Source organism: Phoca vitulina, unplaced genomic scaffold, assembly GCF_004348235.1.
Source record: "Phoca vitulina isolate PV1807 unplaced genomic scaffold, GSC_HSeal_1.0 scaffold26, whole genome shotgun sequence".
Classification (NCBI taxonomy): domain Eukaryota; kingdom Metazoa; phylum Chordata; class Mammalia; order Carnivora; family Phocidae; genus Phoca; species Phoca vitulina.
In genome coordinates, this window is record NW_022589729.1 from 14,882,382 (window position 1) to 14,902,685 (window position 20,304).

Here is a 20,304-nt window from a genome sequence, read left to right on the forward strand (position 1 = left end):
TTTAGCCAATTAATCACATGTTAAGGAAGAGAACAAATTGAAGAACATTCATATTTGACAGATCTAGGAATTCATGTCAGTTTAAAAAATAAATTCCTCCCCCCAAAATCAAACTATCCAGTTTGCCCATTTCATTTCTATGCTTTATTCCACACTACTAGGGCCTTGTTAAATACAATAGAGCATACTTATATAATGGAATACTAAGCAACCATTTTAAAAAAGATGTGATACAAGCATATTTATTAATATGAGAAGTTTGTGGGGGGGGAAGCATGCAACAAAATATTTAATTGTAATCCCTCTCTCATAAAAACAAAAATATCTATTACATGTGTGAGTGTAAACACATTCTCTGGTGAGATATACATCAGAACGCTAACAGTGATTATCTCTGGGTAATAGGATTAGATTTTATTTTCATATGTTTTCTCTGTATTTTCTTTCTCTAAAATAAACATGTATTACTTCTGTAAAAAGAAAAAATTGTTACTGTAGAAGAATGTAATAATGTGTGATTGAGTGGACTTGCCAGCCCCCTCCTAGAATGCCTTCCTTATCTGCAGAGACTGCAAAGCTAAAAACTCACTTCCTAGATTCCCTTGCAGAAAACCTAATATAAGTTTTGAAAGTCAAAAGGCAGAGGCCATCTGACTGTTGCTTTAGCTATTCTGAGTGGCAGAATTTATTCTAAGTGGCTTTCACTATTCTGAGTGCTTAGCCATGGAGAGGTTGAATTTTCCTACAGTTCTAGTATATATATATATACGTGTATATGTATATACACATATACACGTATATATATATATATATACACATATACACGTATATATATACAACACACAGCTGCAGCACATTACTCATTCCCAGACCACAGCTGTTGCAGCAGGTCCTAACATCAGGGACTCCAATGGTGAACCCCTGACTGCTGCAGATATAGCAGTTCTGCTGGTGGGCCAGTAACATAGGTTTTGCCAGGAGTCATTCCTGGAAACCCAAACTTGAGCCTACTCCTCCATATCTTCCAATGACCTTGTAAGAAACTAGGTAGCTTTCAAAATGCTCAATATTAATCCCCATTCCTCTTCAAATAGCTGGAGTGGTTTGTTTCCTGTGAATAAGTTGTCAGTGTTACAAAGATGATAAATTGCATATCATCTGCTTTAAAAATAACTTATAGTACATAAACCTATTTTGGCATATGGGGAGGGCATGCAAGACTAACACACAGAAACGCACACATATGGGGAAAAAGAATCACTAAACACACTAAAATGTCAATGTAGTCATCCCTGATGGTAGAACGATGGGTAATTTAAATTTTATTTTTGCTTATCTTTCTTCAAATTTTTTAAAGGAAAAACCTTAAAAGCTTTTCTCCCCCGCAAGACACAAAATACTCCCACAGGGGAAAAAAAAAAAAAAAAAGTGATTTCTGCATGTATCTTGAAATGTTTTAGGCAACTAGATTAACTGAAGTTATTAATCTGCATGTAACACCATAATACACACTGAAGTATGTATCGTGGTCTAAATAGGGGAGCAAGTCCCCATGGTTCACGATCTCAGAACAAGTATTTGTCTATTCCAGTGGCACAGTCAAGCAGACTGCTCCTGCTAGAAAAAGGGCAGCTGTCTTGGGAACTGAACACATGAGGTGAGACTAGCCAGGGCAGCAGCTGCTGGCAAGCTTTCTTTGTTTATGATAGCAAAAGTATATTGCTTAGAATCGGCTAGTTATTTTAAAAGGCACAAAACAGAATGGAAGTGCCTTCACCTATCCAAGCATTAAATGAGATTTCAGAAAAGAAAGGGCAAAAGTGAAATGAACAAAGGAGACTTTCTTTTAAATACTCCTTTCAATACACCTTTTTAAAAAAGAAAAAACTTCCCACATAACTAACATATATTTCTGGATTGTTCTTCATTCATCCATTTTCTCTACCCACCAGCTTCATGACCAAGACCCAGACAAAGACAAGTCATATTTCTTTATTCACTGGCAAACATTATCATGAAGGATCACAATGCATTTACAATTATCCAAAGAAGAAGCAGATAAAATAAGCCGTTCTTAAGCTATGGAAATTCCTATCAAAGAATTTTATTAGAATTAGATTATAAGAAAATATCCTTATACCTATTAACACAGTTTTATAAAGCTATTTTTAATGTCATTTGATACTGGTTATTCTTATTAAAAGCATCTTTCAATGACAAGTTTTTAATTTTTATAAACAGATTTTGGATCTTTTATGGTTATTGCTTTCTGTGACCTAAGAAACCTTTGGCTACACTCAAGTCACAAAGATATTCACCTATGTTTTCCTCTAAAAACCTTTGTACTTTAGCTATTAAATGAAGGTCAATGATCCATCTCAAATTCATTTTTGTGAGGAAGGTCTTGGTTCATTTTTTTTCCACATGGAGGTTTAGCTGTTCTGGCCTCATTTATTGAAAAGACTTTCTTTTTCTGTTGGATTGCTTTGCGACCTTTGTCAAAAATCAAGTAACCACATAAATGTGGATTTATTTATAGGATTTCTCTTCTGTTCCACTGATCGATTTGTTGTTGATCCTTATGCTAGTGTCACACTGTCTTGATGACTGGATACTACTGACTATAATATTCCTTGTATTGCTTTACAAAATTTAAGCCTCTATGAAATGGGTAAATAAGGGCACCTGGCTGGCTCACTCAGTAGAGTGTGCAACTTTTGATCTCGGCATTGTGAGTTCAAGCCCCACGTTGGGTGTAGAGATCACTCCAAACTAAAAAAATCTTAAAAAAACAAAACAAAACAGAGTATATAAATTAAGTTGAAATAATTGCATGGGATCAAGATGAGCCTAAAATAATCCTTAAGAAATCACTTTTTAAAATTGTATCATGGCTTTGAAAGCACTCCATAATTACTATTGTATCCAGAGCAAAATACATTTACCCACAAATGAAAAACTACAAATTCTTTATTACCTTCATCTAAAATTATGTATGAAAAATATTTCATTAATTTTTCTACTCAATTTCCCACCAGATTTTTTCACATTAGTTATTTAATAATACCACAATGTAGTAAGTTTTAAAATAATCCTTAAAAAATTCATGTGTTTGAAGCTAGAAGATGAATAAGCAGTCGCTCTATGTATGTTTAAACTTTTCCATAATAAACTGTTAAAAAAAAAAGTCATGTATCAATTTCAGAAACGAATCTAGTAAGAAAAAAAAACTAGATAATTTCCTTTATAAAAAGAAGTTCCATAAAATCTCCTTTAAAGTTTAACTTGGAGAAGATTAGGAGCAAGAATACAATTATTTCATAAAATTAAAAAAAAAACAAAGCAACTCCCAAAAGTAATTTTAAAAATTCCATTGTGAGTGAACTGTACATGGTTCTTGAAACTATTGGGCTCTACCAATTTCATTCAAATTGGCATAGAAGAATCCTCCACCACCACATCCTATTTTTTTAAAAAAGCAGATAGCCTAAATTGTCAAACATCTGATTTTTTATAAAGATACAGCTTAGCAGCCTAAAAAATGTTGCCAGACTGACAGTAACACCAAAAATCTTTTAAGATTTATCATTTGTTCTTAACCTGAAATTCTGCTTTGAAGCATAATACTCACACCTTCCTGAAATAATTCTAATAACAAATAACCCCAAACACTTAAAGAAAGTCTGCTAAAATAAACTGAATGTTTATTACTTTTTCTACTGGCAGCAATAAAAATCACTAGAAACTATACTTTTGTCTTTTTCAAATGATCTGCATTAAAACCATACTTTCTCAAGATAAAATTCAGTTTTAAAATCCTCAAAATGTTTAGATATCATACACAAATACTGATTCTTTTCATTAATGATGAGGAGAAACAAGAGATCTAATTTAATCAAGATCTGACATTCATAAATTTTAAGCATGTAACTGAGCTAAAAGATTGAGAGATTAATTATAACAATTACAAGTAGAGAATAACATTTGTGTAATTCCTAGGTTCATTACGATAGTATATATCCACAGAACCAACAGCAGAAGTTCTCAGATCCAATGTCAAATAATGGAATTTGGGCAAGCACTCTGAATATCACTTTTATTTAATATGCACTACATGCACATGATGCAGGTAGGGAAAGAATCCATGCATTAAAGACAAGACAGACTGGTACTATTGCCAAACGTGCATTGAGTCAATTAGGATGATGCTCAAAGTTCTTTATACTTAATGGTTTCCATGAAAATAAGTGCAGAAGCAGAAATGTGTATACATCCCAAAGCATCTTCTTCATTTGGTTTCCTGTGCTTTCTTTGCATTCTGTTTTTCTTTTGCCTAGAAGTTAAAGATAGTATTCTATAAAATCTTAAAAGTCCATTTTAGATCACGTTAAAATGTGTGTAAGTGGGCATTCTTAAGCTAAAAGGCTTGAAATGCATTGTTTTCAAGATTTCTAGAGTATTATCTTTCATAACTCAAGACTTGCAACAAACTACTGCTGGACAAATTATAGTTATGTTTTGCCCTCAGTAAAAAAGGATCATGTTTGATTTACAGTTCTTTCTTATCTGCAGTTGAAATATATTATTATAATTGTAATAATTTAAATATACATAATTACTCATGCCACAAAGTCATACTCATTCATAAATACTTCAAAACGATATATTTACATATGTGCCCATTTCTCATTCAAATTGAGTATAAGAAAAATCTTATATTAGTTTCTGCATGTTTGAATGAGTTTAACAGAATATCAGTAAAGGATCACATATCTGTAGTATTAAGAAACATTACTTATAGAACTTTTTTAAAAAATGCTCTCTTACCTTATTTCATTTGATCCTCATAACAATTATATAGCTTGAACCCAGTAATTCTATTTTTCAGCAGATGAGAAAGACAGCTTATAGATATCAAACTTGACAAAAGTTACACAGCTAGTATAAAATAGAACCTCAAGAGGTCAAAAGACACCTGTTCTATAGTGGTGCTTTTCAATGTACAGACCAATGACCTGGGGACCCTGCTATAATGCTGATTCAATAAAAAGCCTGAGATTCTAAATTTCTAACAAATTTTTAGGGGATACCAATTCCACTGGTCCTCAGATGACATTTTGAGAAATAAGATTTTAGAGTACTAGAATATAATGTTCTTTCCACTATGGCACTTGAATCAGAAAGGAACAAATAGAGTTTTGTTATCATACAACTAAGAATAAAAACTTCCTTAGATTAAAAAATAGGGTAATTAGAACTACAATATTTTTATAATGTATTAGGTAGTATAATTATACAACTATATGATAAAGTGCTATGCCTTAGAATATATTAAGGCAAAATATTATATGTACCATATAAAATAAAATTGCTTACATGAACATTTTTAGTTAGCATAATTTATAATTTGATATGTATATGATTTTTAACAAAGAAGTTGTTTCCAAATAATAAAAATACAATTTAATTTCAGATATAATTTGAAATAAAAATATGTACTTTTCCCATATTGATCTCTGAATATACTCTGAATATACAGAATGTTTAGTAGAATTAACAAAAATAAACTTACTGGTTTATGACATAAATTTTACAATATAATTAAATGAGCAGACATCTAATACAGAGAGTGTACATACATTTATTAAACTATATAATTCAGATAAAGTTAAGAATAAGTGAAATAAGTTAAAAATAATTACCACCATTTATTGAGCACTTATTTATGTACTTTATAGATATTTAGTCCTCAAGAATGTGAAGTAGGTATGATTCCTAATTTATAGATGAAGAAATGGAAACTATAAACAAATAACTTGCCTAAAAGCACCAGCTAAATTCACACCAGCAATCTAAAACCAAAAGCCTGTATTCTGTTCAGCCTTTGCTATAAATAAAAAACAATATTACGTTTCTACATAGCATGGAAAAAAGGTACATTGTTACCTTCTATACAGTATGTCAATGAAACATCAAAAATCATTGACTCAAATCAGGTAATTCTGTAATCACAGATATCAATGTAGATATTATTGTGAATACCAACTATTCTTCTACCTTATTTCTATTAAGGAATAGAAAAAGTAAGTTCTAAAGATTATTATTATTTTTTAAAGATTTTATTTATTTATTTGACAGAGAAAGACACCCCGAGAGAGGGAACACAAGCAAGGGGAGTGGGAGAGGGAGAAGCAGGCTTCCCGCCGAGCAGGGAGCCTGATGCGGGGCTCGATCCCACTACCCTGGGACCATGACCTGAGCTGAAGGCAGACGCTTAACTGACTGAGCCACCCAGGCGCCCCAGTCCTAAAGATTATTACCAACTGAATTATAATGTCTTAGTAAAATGTGGACAAAATTCAGTATTTTGAAGGTGCTTTGAATCCCATAGCAACTGATTCTATGATTTTATATTATGGTAGGTTATTGGTGATTATTAGAAACCTGGGATAGACAATGATCCAGAATTACTAGGTTAAGATAAAAATATTAAAAGAATTTTACTAAGTATACCTGAACTCAGTAAAAGTTTCACAAATGAAATCTTCATCTAGCTGATTTTATATGTTAAGAAATAGATTTGGTATAGGGCACAAGAAGTTTTATAGCTATGTATTTTTAAGTTATTTCCCAAGCAGGTATTACATAATGTATATTCAACTCCTCAGAAAGTAGTAGAAGCCTCATATAACAAAAATACTTATAAAAGGTAAGATCTTAACCTAATTCATTATAGCCATACGCCCTCAGGAGATTCAAAGTCTTGATCTTTTCTTTATTATTCTGTAAAATAAAAAGATGTTCAAATTCAAATACTTTCATGCCATCACAGGCTCTAACCAACTACCTCAGTTACTCAGAGATCTGATCCTGGACAGGGTTGGCATTTACACCACTGCCAAGAGTAGCCACATCTTTCCTCTTTGGTTCTTTCTACCTCTTTTATACTTTGTTCCTTTATTCTACTTTCCCTTGGCATAGGGGACTGAGGGGTCGGGGGAGGAACAGTTAAACTTATTAATTTCTCAGTAATTTCAACTTATGCATTTCTGAATTCTACATGTTATTTTTCTTAGAAGTATTACTATTAAGCAATTATCACTACTAAAGCCTTTGTATTGTATATAATTATAAAATCTCATCATTATTGTTTTTTCATTTGTAACATGTTTATCTGCAGAAAGTAATATTCAATATGATATAATGATTTCTTTTTTTCAAAATGAGATGAACAAAATACATTTATGCTTAAGGAAGCTGATTTATTGGTAGAGAATAAGCATTTGATTCTAACCACAGATTTAAAATTTTATGGATGTGAAACTTCAAGTGGCATAAGGCTATTAAGGAGCCACCCTGTGCTCCCCAGGACTTTCAGCATGTATTGATTCTGGCACTTATCAGAACAATCCTATTCAGCACAATACTATAATTATTTATTCCTTTCCCCAACTATATCATGAACTGCTTAAGAGAGAAGAGTATATCTTAGTTATACATGTATCTATAGACTTTAAGAAGTCCTGCAATATACTTACAGCTAGATAAATGTTTGATGAATAATTTTAAAATTTCAAAAATTTTAATCAAATAATGCATCTGAATTCCTTATATTCCTTAGGGAATATTCCTTAGGGGATAACAGAATGATTCCTTTAAGGGAATTCCTTAGGGGATAACAGATATTGTATATACACAAGGAATAAATGTAACCTCAATATTGCTTATGCAATATTATGAATCAAAGAGTAGTCTGAAGAAATAGGCAAAAGTAGATCAATAACTATCCCTTCAAAAAAAAGGTGTAAACACAAGAACACACTGAGCTGATGTCCCACTAACACCAGGCATTCATATACTGCCACCCTGTGTCCAAAATGTGAAGTAAGAAATTACAGTTCAATGCCTGTTCTCCAACTATGCTTTCAAAAATATCTGGGGATATATTGTCATCAAAATCAAACAAGAACGGTCGTTTTCCTAATTTGCACCAAAAAGTTTATTCACAGACCAATTTTAAAGGAAAATACATATATTTTAAATTTCTCTAATAACATTTGGCCTTTAGTAATATTTAGCTATAGTTAAAATCTGATGCAACAGATCATATGATTTAACACAACAGTATATTATTATTTTAATATTTTTAATAGAGAAATATTTCATAGTGTTTCATACAAAGAACACAGTATCTAGGAACTTCTGAGAATCACAGAACCCTAATTGTTCATCTAAAACTTTTAAAATCAGTTTCCCATCTTAGAATAACACCATGGGATACATGAACAGAAAATCTGTATGGAAAAGAGAAGACTTAGCAGTTTTCTGCAATAATTTGTGCACTTAGTGCTAAAAGCAGAAGCACACGTTTCAGGATCTGGATAATAAGGTATACACAAAAACCTTAATTCTCATTTCCTATTATTTATGATGATATAAAAAGGCTGGGTTGAAATGTATCTTTGCTTCAGAAACTTTAAAATTAATAAGAAACACATACCTACCATGTACTCTGCTCTTAAGTTAATGGTCCAAACTTTTATTTGCCTAGTAGTATCTTCTCAAAGTGTTCCTCAAAATGTGGTACACAAACCAGCTGCATTAGAGTCACTTGGGGTAACTTATTAAAGATTCCTTCCCCTATATCAGAATATCTGGGGAGGGGCCAGGTAACATGTATTTTAAAGAGTATCCAGTGATGGTCACTTTCAGAAACACTGATTTACAATATAAACTTAAAAACAATTTAACTGTATTGCAATTGTGCAATTAATATTTAAGTGTCTTATACTGAAGAAAAAAAATCTTAGAAATCAGAATTTTTCACAAACCTATGTGAGCTTTTCTTTGGCAGAAAGAATACTAGCTTAGGAATGAATTAAAAAACCCATTTATTAGTCTAGGCTATAGTTATTTTTTCCCCCTTCAATGTCCATTCTAGTTTTAAATTCTATGATAATTCAAATTTTTCCTAAATTAAATAATAAGGAATCTATTATTTCAACTGTTAAAATTAAAAAGTTGCTTTCAACTTAGGGGCGCCTGGGTGGCTCAGTCGGTTAAGTGTCCGACTCTTGCTTTCGGCTCAGGTCATAAGCTCAGGGTCATGAGATCAAGCCCCACGCATCAGGCTCTACACTCAGCATGGAGTCTGCTTGAGATTCTCTCTCCCTTTTCCTCTGCCCCTCCCCACTTCTCTCTCTCAAATAAATAAATAAAATCTTAAAAAAAATTTTGCTTTCAGCTTAAAGACAGGAAAAATTTTAAATTTTATTCTAATATTAGGTACAACCTAAGTTCTTAACACTAAGGATTTGGGAAGGCTAAAGCAATGGGACAATTCCTTATTTTGATTTTATATCAGGCTGAACTAAAAAAAATATCAGGTTGAACTAATGCTCATCTAGAATATACAACAATAGATAAATGCAAAAAAAATTAAAATAGGACTGCTTCAACAAATTTTATCTCTACTCAAACCAAAAAAACATCTTGTTTTGGGGGAATCTAAATCTAAGTATTCATCAGTAAAATACTTACCTTTTCTACTAGTGGTATTAACTGTTGGTGTTCTGCTAAAGTCTTTAATAATTCCATAATGAAAGGCAGGTAATTATGCTTCCTTCTGATATTTTCGATCTGAAAATAAAACAAATATCAAACCACACTAACTTTACATTTCCACTAAGTTTCTGATATTTTGATCTTTGCATCCAACTCAAAATAGAAATGGGAGAAAACCTTCCATTCTCATAAGAAAAAATATTAGAAATAATGAGATTCCATCCCCACTGAGAATAAAGACTAATACAATAAAACATGTGAGAGTTTCTTGGGTGTGGCTTCCTATTCTTGGCTTAGCAAATAACACTTTTAAAAGTCTAAAATTATTTACGAAAACTTAAGATGAAAGTAAATTTAAGAAGCCCACATGATAAATTAATACTCTTACTACAACTATGCAAATAATCAGGCCACGCCTAATGAAACCAGCTTTATTTTGTGATCAAGAATAATCTTTCTTTGAATAACTTTTAATGAAGAAGATAGACTATAGGGAAAGATCTGTGCTTCAAGTGAAAACTATGCATTGTCTAGAGCACCCCTCCCAAGTTACGTGATTCTAGTTTTTCACTGCCATTGAGCTATTAAATATTCTGTCTGGTAGAGGTTCAATTTACTTCCCTTCTCCCATAGAAAAAAAACAGTTTCCATCTTCAGTAAATTCATTTCAACATTCCTTTACTTCATATAAACTTGAGCTGCTTTAACTTCTCGTTTGAACTAGTTGTGACTACAGGTTCCTTCAATTAATTAATGAATTAAATAAAATCTTAACACATGTTCATTTTATAGCAGTAAGAGAATCATTTCACCTTTTTGAACAAGCATTTTCAAGCAATGTAGCAGGTAAAGATTCTGAAAACTTAATTTGTGTTTTATTTTAGGCTAATATTAAAACTTCGTGATGAAATAACCCTGCATTAAGAATATATAAGTGATGGGTAGTTATTTTTGTATACCACATAAAATGGAAGATTAATATTCAAGCTTTCATCCCTTACTTTCCTATCTCCATTAACTTGGAATACTCTGGAGCCAGCCCCTACCATTTCCAACTGAAGAAACCGTACCAGTTCAAGGTTCATTTATTTTATTTAACAGTCATTTATTGGCTGTTAAGTATGATACAAAGCACTATGCTAATGCTTTGGTGAGCAATAAAAAAGAAAAAAGGACGATCCTTGCCTTCAACTGAGCTTCAAATGAATAACAATGCTTTTTCTACTATGATACACATGAGAAATGACATAACTACCATTTCCAAACTCACACAGCTTAAGAGAAGAGATGCAAATGGTTAACTTCAAGTATAAAGCCCTTTAATTCTTTCTTTTTTTTTTTTTCAGTAGGTTCCACGCCCAACATGGGGCTTGAATTCGTGACCCTGAGATCAAGAGTCGCATGCTCTACTGACTGAGCCAGTAAGGTGCCCCAAGCCCTTTAATTCTAAATTTGAAGACTGAATTCACATTGTACAAATTCACATTCTATTTTCTCTTCAAAACTAAAATAAGAAGCAAACAAAAATGTATTTCTTAGCTCTGAAAAGGCCTAGACATAATGACTAATCAGTATCACTGAGCATCCAAATAGTGGTTTCTAAATAAGATTTCCCAACAAAAGAACCCAGGGCTTCTTGAAAAAAATGGCTAATCCAAGTCTGAAGTAGAAAATGGACAAGATGAGTCTGAACCATCTTGTCATACTGGAAATCAAGGAAGCTATCAAAGATGAAGAGAATCATATCAGAAGGACTTAGGACTTGAAGTGGATCCTAATGGCCAAAGATAAGACAATTTGATCATCATTAATTGCAATGAACTGAAACATCAAATAGGTTAAAAATTTGTTCATAATGATACTTCAAAAAAAATTAAAAAGAAAGAGACCTCCTAGTTACCTTTGTGGGGTGCCAAGAAACCAACTCATTATTCTGAAAACTAGTAAATGATGGGGGAAAAAATCAAATATTCAACATACCTTCATGTCAAAATATACTACTCTATATTAAAACAAAGGGACAAAAAAAAAGAAAACATACCTTATATCTTTTTAGTTTCTGTACTTCTTCTTCAATAAGCATCTGGTTTTTGGCAACCTCTGACTGAATAGCACTTAACATATTATTACCCTGGTCTGTATCCATGGGTTCCTCCTTAGGGTAAAGAAAAAGGAACAGCATACCCTAATGATTGAGGCTTGAGTCCAAAATATTTTAAAATGATAAACACAGTACAATTATTTTCAAATTTTACTCTTAATATTGGTGACAGAATACCAGTCTAACTGCAATATTAAAGGACAAAAGCCCTAAGTAGTACCTCCCATATTTCCATGTTCTACAATAACACATATGAATTTTTATCTAAAAAAAACCTATACTGCAAAACACTATATTGCTACAATCTTTTGCTTAGCTATAAAATAAATATGCTTAAATATGCTATTAAGAAAATGTCATCAAAGGAATGTAAAAAAGGTACTATTACTAATTATCTTCTCCAATCATATTTACTACAAAAAAACAATCAATTACATAGACTAGTAAATATTACATGTAAATCTAAATGTACCCAATTAATTCTGTGAGAAATATATTCTAACTTGCTTAATTATAATAATGAAATTAAATAGTTAATTGCTAACACTTACTTAGCATGTAATATTTGTCAGTCTGTTTTAAGTGGCTTACATATATTATCTCAGTTAACCCTCACAACAGCTTTCTAAGGTAAATACTATTAACTTCATTTTTCATTAAGAAACTGAAGCACAGGGGCAGGAGCTCCTGGGTGGCTCAGTCAGTTAAGCGACTGACTCTTGACTTAGGTTCAGGTCATGATCTCAGGGTCATGAGATGAAGCCCCTCGTGGGCTCCATGCTCTGCATGGAGCTTGCTTAAGATTCTCTCTCCTTCTCCCTGCCCTGCTACCACTTGCACGCAAACGTGCTTGCTCTCTCTCTCAAAAAAGAAAGAGGGAGAGAAAGAGAGAGGGAAAGGAAAGGAAAGGAAGGAAGGAAAGAGAGAGAAAGAGAGAGAGAGAAAGAGAGAGAGAGAGAGAGAGAAAGAAAGAAAGAAAGAAAGAAAGAAAGAAAGAAAGAAAGAAAGAAAGAAAGAAAGAATGAAAGAAACTGAAGCACAAAGAAGTATATTCCAATTCATACATCCACTAAGTGGCAAAGCCAGGAGCTAAATCTAGGGAGCCTGACTCCAGAGTGTATTCTCTTAATCATCACTCAGGACACTTAATTAAATCAAGAAGGGAGGAAGGGAGGGAGAGAGAGAGAGAGAGAGAGAGAAAGAGAGAGAGAGAGGGAGGGAGGGAGGAAGGAAGGAAATGAAAAAGAACAAAGAGAAAGAAACAAAGAAAGAAAGAATAAAGAAAGAGAAAGAACAAAGACAGAGAGAGAGAGAGAGAGAATACTTTCCCTGAGACAACTAAACTAGAACTCTGCACCTAAAAACATGGTCACAAACCTCAGCAAGTTGTCTTTGTAACTCCGCTATCTTCTGTTCATATATCATTTTTCTGTCAGACACAATGGCCATTAAGTTAAATCGAATTTCACCTTCACTGTACCTAAAAAAAGTTAAAGTTTATAATGTAATAAACAATTGTAACACTATTATAATTAAGATAATCTATTGTGACTACCCCATGGTTCTTTAGGATAAACACAAATCTATCAATTGGCTAGCAGTGAAAATTGACATTTAAAAAAAGCTTTCACATATGAAAGGCTACAACTGCAGAAAAAAAACTAGCTAAATTTAATCACAAACATTTTTAAATCTTCTAAAATAAAATTATACCACTAAACATGTGAAATAAAAAAATATTTTGTTTTCCTACTTTTATAAGAAACATGGCAACCATCATTTACTTCAGATCTCAGAAAAAAATAACTAAGACCTCACAGTTGTTGGATTAATTATACTGGCATTATGATGGTAATTAACTATATACTTTTTTCCAAGTCATGATGTAGTTATTTTTAGTTCATATATTTTTATATTTCACTTTTACTTTACATTTTATTTTAAATTATAAAATATTTGTATAATATTTTATTAATATAATATGGTTATATCCTGTTGCAAAATTTCTGAACGCTGTTTTATTTTCACTACTCTGATACCAGAGTATCACAATGAGATATCTCATAGTATGTTTATTTATGGTAAAGGTTGACATTAGAAGAATTACTGGTAAGATTATGGAAATGGTGCTTAATCAAAATGAGAATATATAGAAAATGTAAGCCTGTTTTTGCATTATTCACTTATAACAGTTTCTCATACATATTTCTATTCACTGAAAGAATATGGAGCAATATTAACTACAGTGCTTTGAACTATGTAAAAATGTTGTTTTTAAAACTCTGCTGTGGGGGTGCCTGGGTGGCTCAGTCATTAAGCATCTGCCTTTGGCTCAGGTCATGATCTCAGGGTCCTGGGATTGAGCCCCTCATCGGGCTCCTTGCTCAGCGGGAAGCCTGCTTCTCCCTCTCCCACTCCCCCTGCTTGTGTTCCCTCTCTCGCTGTGTCTCTCTCTGTCAAACAAATAAATAAAATCTTTTAAAAAAAATTTAAAAATAAAAAAAATAAAACTCTGCTGTGGACAATTATCATATGATCTCGCTGGTATGTGGAATTTAAGAAACAAGGCAGAGGATCATAGGGGAAGAGAGGACAAAATGAAACAAGATGAAACCAGAGAGGGAGACAAACCATAAGAGACTCTTAAGCACAGGAAACAAACAGCGTTGCTGGAGGGGAAGGGGGTGGAGGGATGAGGTAACTGGGTGATGGACAATGGGGAGGGTATGTGTTATAATGAGCACTGGGTATTATATAAGACTGATGAATCACAGACCTGTACTCCTGAAACAATTAACACATTATATGTTAAATGAATTTAAATTTAAAAAAATAAAATAAAATAAAAAAATAAAAAATAAATAAAATGGAACTTCCATTTCCTTATTTCTCTCACTAAGAAACACCAAATAAAAACACTAGACATAATATATATTTTAAAAAAGAAAATGAAAGGATGAACGAAAATTCTGAAAGGTGGAGAGAAGGCAGACAAGCTAGGGAACCAGGACCCAAAAATGACACAGTGGTGAACTCCTTGAGTTATCTCATTTGCCTTCATATAGCCTAGACTTGGAATTAAAGAAGCCAGCAACTAAGAAATGCCAACAGGCACAGACAAAAAAAGCACCAACAAAAGTCTGCTCCTTCTTTCCAAATAGGAAAGGGGCGACTCATGAAACAGAAAACCTTTAGACAATTACCACTCTACCATAGGTAAACACAACTGAAAAAACACTGTGCCCTAACCCTACCCACCAGCAAAGACTGAGTAGGGAGATAGGACTTTCATCCCTGTGGGCAGTAATGACACCTATTTGCAGTGTCTAGAAGAGACTAAATGGGAAGCCAAGTGGGAAGTCACTACCATACAGTGGTAAAGAAACCTCCCCCACTTCAGCGACAGTGAAGCCATGTAGTAAGGAGTAACAAGGCATTCCTACTTCTTCCAGCCAGGGTAGTATCAAGTGGACACCCTTTTGGGGGCCAGAACTCCCACCCCTGCCCAGCAATAACAGGGAACCTCTTCCCATCTCAGATGTCAATGGAAGCAGAGTGGGGAATCTGAACTTCTACTCTCACCTGGCAGTAATGAGGTAGCATCTTGATTTACCCAGCCAGAGCAGTGCTCATATAAACCAGCTTAACAGAAATTTTATTTAAAAAAATCCAGTGTCTTATTATATAAAATCACAAATGTCCAGGTTTCAATCTATAATCATTTATCATATTAAAAATGATGAAAATCTCAACTTGAATGAAAACACTAAATCAAAAGAAAGCAGGACTGGGGTGCCTGGGTGGCTCAGTCGTTAAGCGTCTGCCTTCGGCTCATGTCATGATCCCAGGGTCCTGGGATCGAGCCCCACATTGGGCTCCCTGCTCCGCGGGAAGCCTGCTTCTCCCTCTCCCACTCCCCCTGCTTGTGTTCCCTCTCTCGCTGTGTCTCTCTCTGTCAAATAAATAAATAAAACCTTAAAAAAAAGAAAGAAAGAAAGAAAGCAGGACTAGCTATATTTCTATGAGATAAACTAAATTTCAAAACAAAGAAAATTACTAGAGAAGGACATGACATAATGATAAAAAGATCAATCCACTAAGAAGAAATAGTGATAAATGTTTAGTTTATGCACCAAACAATAGACCTGCAAAATATGTAAAGTAAAAACTGATTAAAACTGAAATTAGAAGTAGACAAATCCAAAACTGTCCCTATTTGCAAATGACATGATTACGGAGAAAATGCCAAGGAACTCACAAATAACTTCTAAAGCTGGTGCATGAGTTCAGCAAGGTTAAAGGATGCAAGAAAAAGAAAGAAAACAATCAACTGTGTTTCTACAGACTAACAATGATCAAATAAATCAAATATGAAAATACAGTGTCATTTGTAATCACTCAAAAGACTAAAGAATATGTGGGTATAAATCTGACAAAACATGTACAGGACCTGTATGCTAAAACGTACAAAATGCTGATGAAAGAAATTAGAGAAGATCAAAGTAAATAGAGAGACATACCATGTTCATGGACAGGAAGACTCATCATAGTAAAGATGGCAATTCTCCCCAAATGGATATAAATGTTTGACACAATTCCTATCAAAATCTCAGCAAGAATTTTTGTGGATATAAAAGATTATACTAAAATTTATATGGGATTATTATACTAAAATTTATATGGGAAGACAGAGGAACTATAACAGCTAAAACAATTTTGATGAAAAAGAATAAAGTTGTGGGTATCAGTTTATCTGATTTCAAGACTTACAATACAGCTACAGTAATCAAGACTGTGCAGGATTGGCAGAGAGCAGACAACCAGGTCAACAGAACAGAGTAGTGAACCCAGAAATAGACTCACACAAATACACCCAACTGGTTTTTTATAATTCTACCAAATTGCTAGAGGAAGGATAGCCTTTTCAACAAATGGTGCTAGAGCAAACGGACATGCATAGGCAACAAAATGACCTTTGACTTAACTTCACAATATGTACAAAAATTAACTCAAAATGGATCACAGACTTAAATGCGAAATGTTAAAATATAAACTTTTTAGGAAAAAAGACAAAATCTTTAGGATCTAGGACTAGACAAAGAGTTCTTAGATTTGACAACAAAAAACAATTCATAGTGGAAAAGATTGATAAATTAGATTTCATTGGGATTAAGAGCTTTTGCTCTGTGAGAGACTGTATTGGGAGAATTAGGAGATAGGCTTCAGACTGGGAGATAGTATTTGCAGGCAACGTGTCTGATGAAGAACTAGTACTATCTAGAGTATGTAAGGAAACTCAAGGCTCAACGGTCAAAAAACAATCCACTTACAAAACAGGCAAAAGGCATGAAAAGATTTTCAACATAATTAGTCATCAGGGAAATGCAGATTAAAACAATAATGAAATATCACTACCCACCTACTAGAATGGCTAAAATAAAAAATTTTGACAAAACCAAATGCTAGCAAGGATGTGGAAAAACTGGATCGCTCATACATGCTAGTAGGAATGTAAAATGGTACAGCCACTTTGGAAGAGTCTGGCAGTTTCTTAGAAAATTAAACATCCATTTACAACTCAGCAGTGGCACTCCTGGGCATTTATCCCAGAGAAATGAAAACTTATGTTCACACAAAAATGTGTACACAAATGTTTCTTGCTGCTTTATTCATCACAGCCAAAAACTAGAAGCAATCCATATGTCCTTCAATGGCTAAATGGGCAAAAAAAAAAAAAAAAAAAAAAAAAATCCTACCCATACCGTACACTAGCACCCATCATTAGAAAAGAATGAAGCACTTATGTACTTAATGACCTGGATAAATCTCCAGAAAATTATTCTGAGTGAAAGAAGCCAATCCAAAAAGGTTACATATTGTATGTTTCCATTTACACAACATTCTTTAACTGACAAAAATTATAAAACTAGGGATTACAGATGGGAGGGGAGAATGGCAACAGAGGAAGGAAGTGGCTGTGGCTCTAAAAGGGCAACATGAGGGAATCCTTGTGCTGATGAAATCATTCTGTACCTTGACTGTATCCCTGGCAACATCCTGGCTGTTGATCCTGTACGCTAGTTTGATAAGATGTTACCAGTGCTGGGTAAAGGGTACACGGGATCTCTCTGTATTATCTTTATAACTGAATGTGAATATATAATTATCTCAAAATAAGAGTTTTAATTTAATAAAAAAAGATGCTTAAAAACAACTCTACAAAACAACTATATAAAATATCTAATGGAGATCTGCATGTTTAACTTTAGAGGACATATTACTATGTAGAATTTAAATATTTCTGAAATAGATTTCCTGAACATATTAATCCAATCAAAAGTAGATGTTCAACAAGCACTGCTAAAATAATAATAAAATAAAAGTTGAAAAATTATTTAAAAACCAGAATACTATGCCAGTGAGAATAGCTGAGCATTTACTTTTGTATCCTTTTTTCTATGACTGGCCTCACTGCGCTGATCCAGTCATCTTGATTGCATGCACCTAGAAAGAAATATCAAAGCAATTAAATCAAATAAAATCAACATTAAAATTATTTCAAAAGTTAGTCTAAAATATCGTTTTATAAATATTTTGGGAAATTCAGGATGGTAAAAATCCTTTTAGCATAACAATGTTAAGCTTCAATTTTTAGTTTCGGAGTAAAGGTAAGGGCAAAAAGCGTTAGTGTAATTTGCATTACCACATTATTGTGTCACTTAGTAGGTACTGAACAAATGTCTGGAAAAGTAACTAATTAGGGAGTGATCCCATTACAATCCACAACTTTGTGAAATAAGAATAACTACCATTTTGCAGTAATAAAACTGAGGGGTAAGAAAAATCAGCACAAGTCAGTAGCAAATAAGGATTCAATCCTTACCAGTCTGACTCCCTACCATCATAACTGTAAAATAAAAAACTAAAACTACATATTATGCAAAACCAATTTTACCCAGTTGTTTTAATCCTCTTTTTCACCATAATTTTTAGCATAGCCACCAGTTGTATAGCAAAACTGGCTGTTCTACTTTATCTTTTACGTTCTTTGTGTTTGATGGTTCTAACGAATATAGAATAAGTGACCAGATAGAAGCCAACAGAGAAAATGCAAAGATCAGCTCAACCATCAAACTACAAAAAACTTCAAGAGAATTTAAAGAACATTCTATTAATTTTCTGTGACATAGAAAAATAAATATTTTTAAACATAGAGGTAACACGTAAATCTGCATTAGACAAATTATTGGTTCTATGCAGGGGACATGGTCAAAAAGTACAAACAAAATGAACCAATGTTCATTTTTTAATCTAAAATAAACTATAAAGTTTTATGAACAGCAGATAACATTAGGTTCAATAAAAACAGGTTTCGTTGGACTTAAAAATGAACCTAATTTTTGAAAAAAGGAAACTTAATGAGGTAAAAATAAGGAGTTAAAATTCTTTGTGGGTCTATGATTTTAGTACTATATCAGAACCACCAATTATATCCTCAACCTTGCTAACCATTTATCATTTTTGCCTAAGGTTAGAGATGGGTGGGATTGGGACAAATCTACCCTTTGGCCCAAAGGACAGCATATTAATACACTATTTAAACAGAAACCTCAAAGAAAAACACTTCTTAGAGATTGTTAAACACTGAATTAAAGTGATTCTGAATGATCCAATTCTAAGTGAAAATATTTTAATGCAAGATGGCTAGAAATGCTTACTACCCCTTATCAGTAGGTTAAAAATGACAAGAATAATTTACATTCACTATAAAAATTAGCTTTTTAAAGTTAACTGGAAAATAAAAAAAAATAAATTATGTAATCTATGGGTTAAAGAAATTTTCTTAGAAGAAAATTAAAGATCCCAGTTGAACTATCATAGTAGTTAACATGTCCTTCCTATGTTATTTAACCTCATAAAGTAATGAAAAGCTTAAGACTTTTCATGACATTATACCTCATAGTCACCTTCCCCTTCAAAAACCTAAGCAGCATTGTGGCAAAAACAAAGGAGAATACCCAATCTTTTTTCCTTGTCAAAAGTGAAATAGCAGGAACAGGAACCAGATTACCTAAATCAATCGGTCCTTCTCTTAATCCATCTAATTCATACAATCTTCCATTTACAGGAACATAACTGACAAAGTGAAAAGCATCTTCTTCTTTTGCTGATGTCTTTGCATCAAATTCAAACATTTGCTGTCTACAGTGAAGAAAAAAAAATAGTGAGAGACAAACAAGCAAAAAAGAAAGTGTTTATTTAACAAAAAGTCTCTTTACCTGGCAAAACTGTTGTGTACTTGTCGAATCACATCTGAATTGCTCAGTGCCAAACCTTTCATCTAAAATAATTGTTAAAGTAGCCTATTAAAAAGAGAACTATCACCAATAGGGCATTTTAGGAATAATAAGATTATACTCACAGCTGCATCAAAACTTTGTGAAAATTCCTTAAACTCTGATAATGTCTCTCCCAAATGGACATCTTGATGGGTACAGTTCAATAACACACTTACTATAGCTTGGGTAGCACAAGCATTGTTAATTACCTATAAAACATAAAAGCAAAAATACGATCAATTTATTTTTTTAAAAAGCAGCTTTTAACTGATGACAATGCCCTCCAAAATATGAATAACG

General features: G+C 32.9%; 1 protein-coding gene across 3 annotated transcripts in view; it reads right to left on the minus strand.

Annotated features, from left to right (window-relative positions):
* Positions 1-1,976: 1,976 nt before the first annotated feature.
* The window catches only part of UCHL5 (ubiquitin C-terminal hydrolase L5), a 42,704-nt gene continuing 24,376 nt past the window's right edge, over positions 1,977-20,304 (minus strand). Inside the window, exons 4-11 of one of the 3 annotated variants that reach the window (XM_032422056.1) lie at positions 20,088-20,213; positions 19,945-20,006; positions 19,737-19,867; positions 18,106-18,169; positions 13,043-13,145; positions 11,606-11,716; positions 9,541-9,639; positions 1,977-4,333 (exon numbers count right to left, since the gene is read on the minus strand). In XM_032422056.1, coding sequence (XP_032277947.1) covers positions 4,289-4,333; positions 9,541-9,639; positions 11,606-11,716; positions 13,043-13,145; positions 18,106-18,169; positions 19,737-19,867; positions 19,945-20,006; positions 20,088-20,213 — 741 coding nt within the window. In that variant the 3' untranslated portion in view covers positions 1,977-4,288. Of the gene's footprint in view, positions 4,334-9,540; positions 9,640-11,605; positions 11,720-13,042; positions 13,146-18,105; positions 18,170-19,736; positions 19,868-19,944; positions 20,007-20,087; positions 20,214-20,304 lie in introns of all 3 variants that reach the window. The other 2 variants (XM_032422055.1, XM_032422057.1) reach the window with 2 other exon arrangements.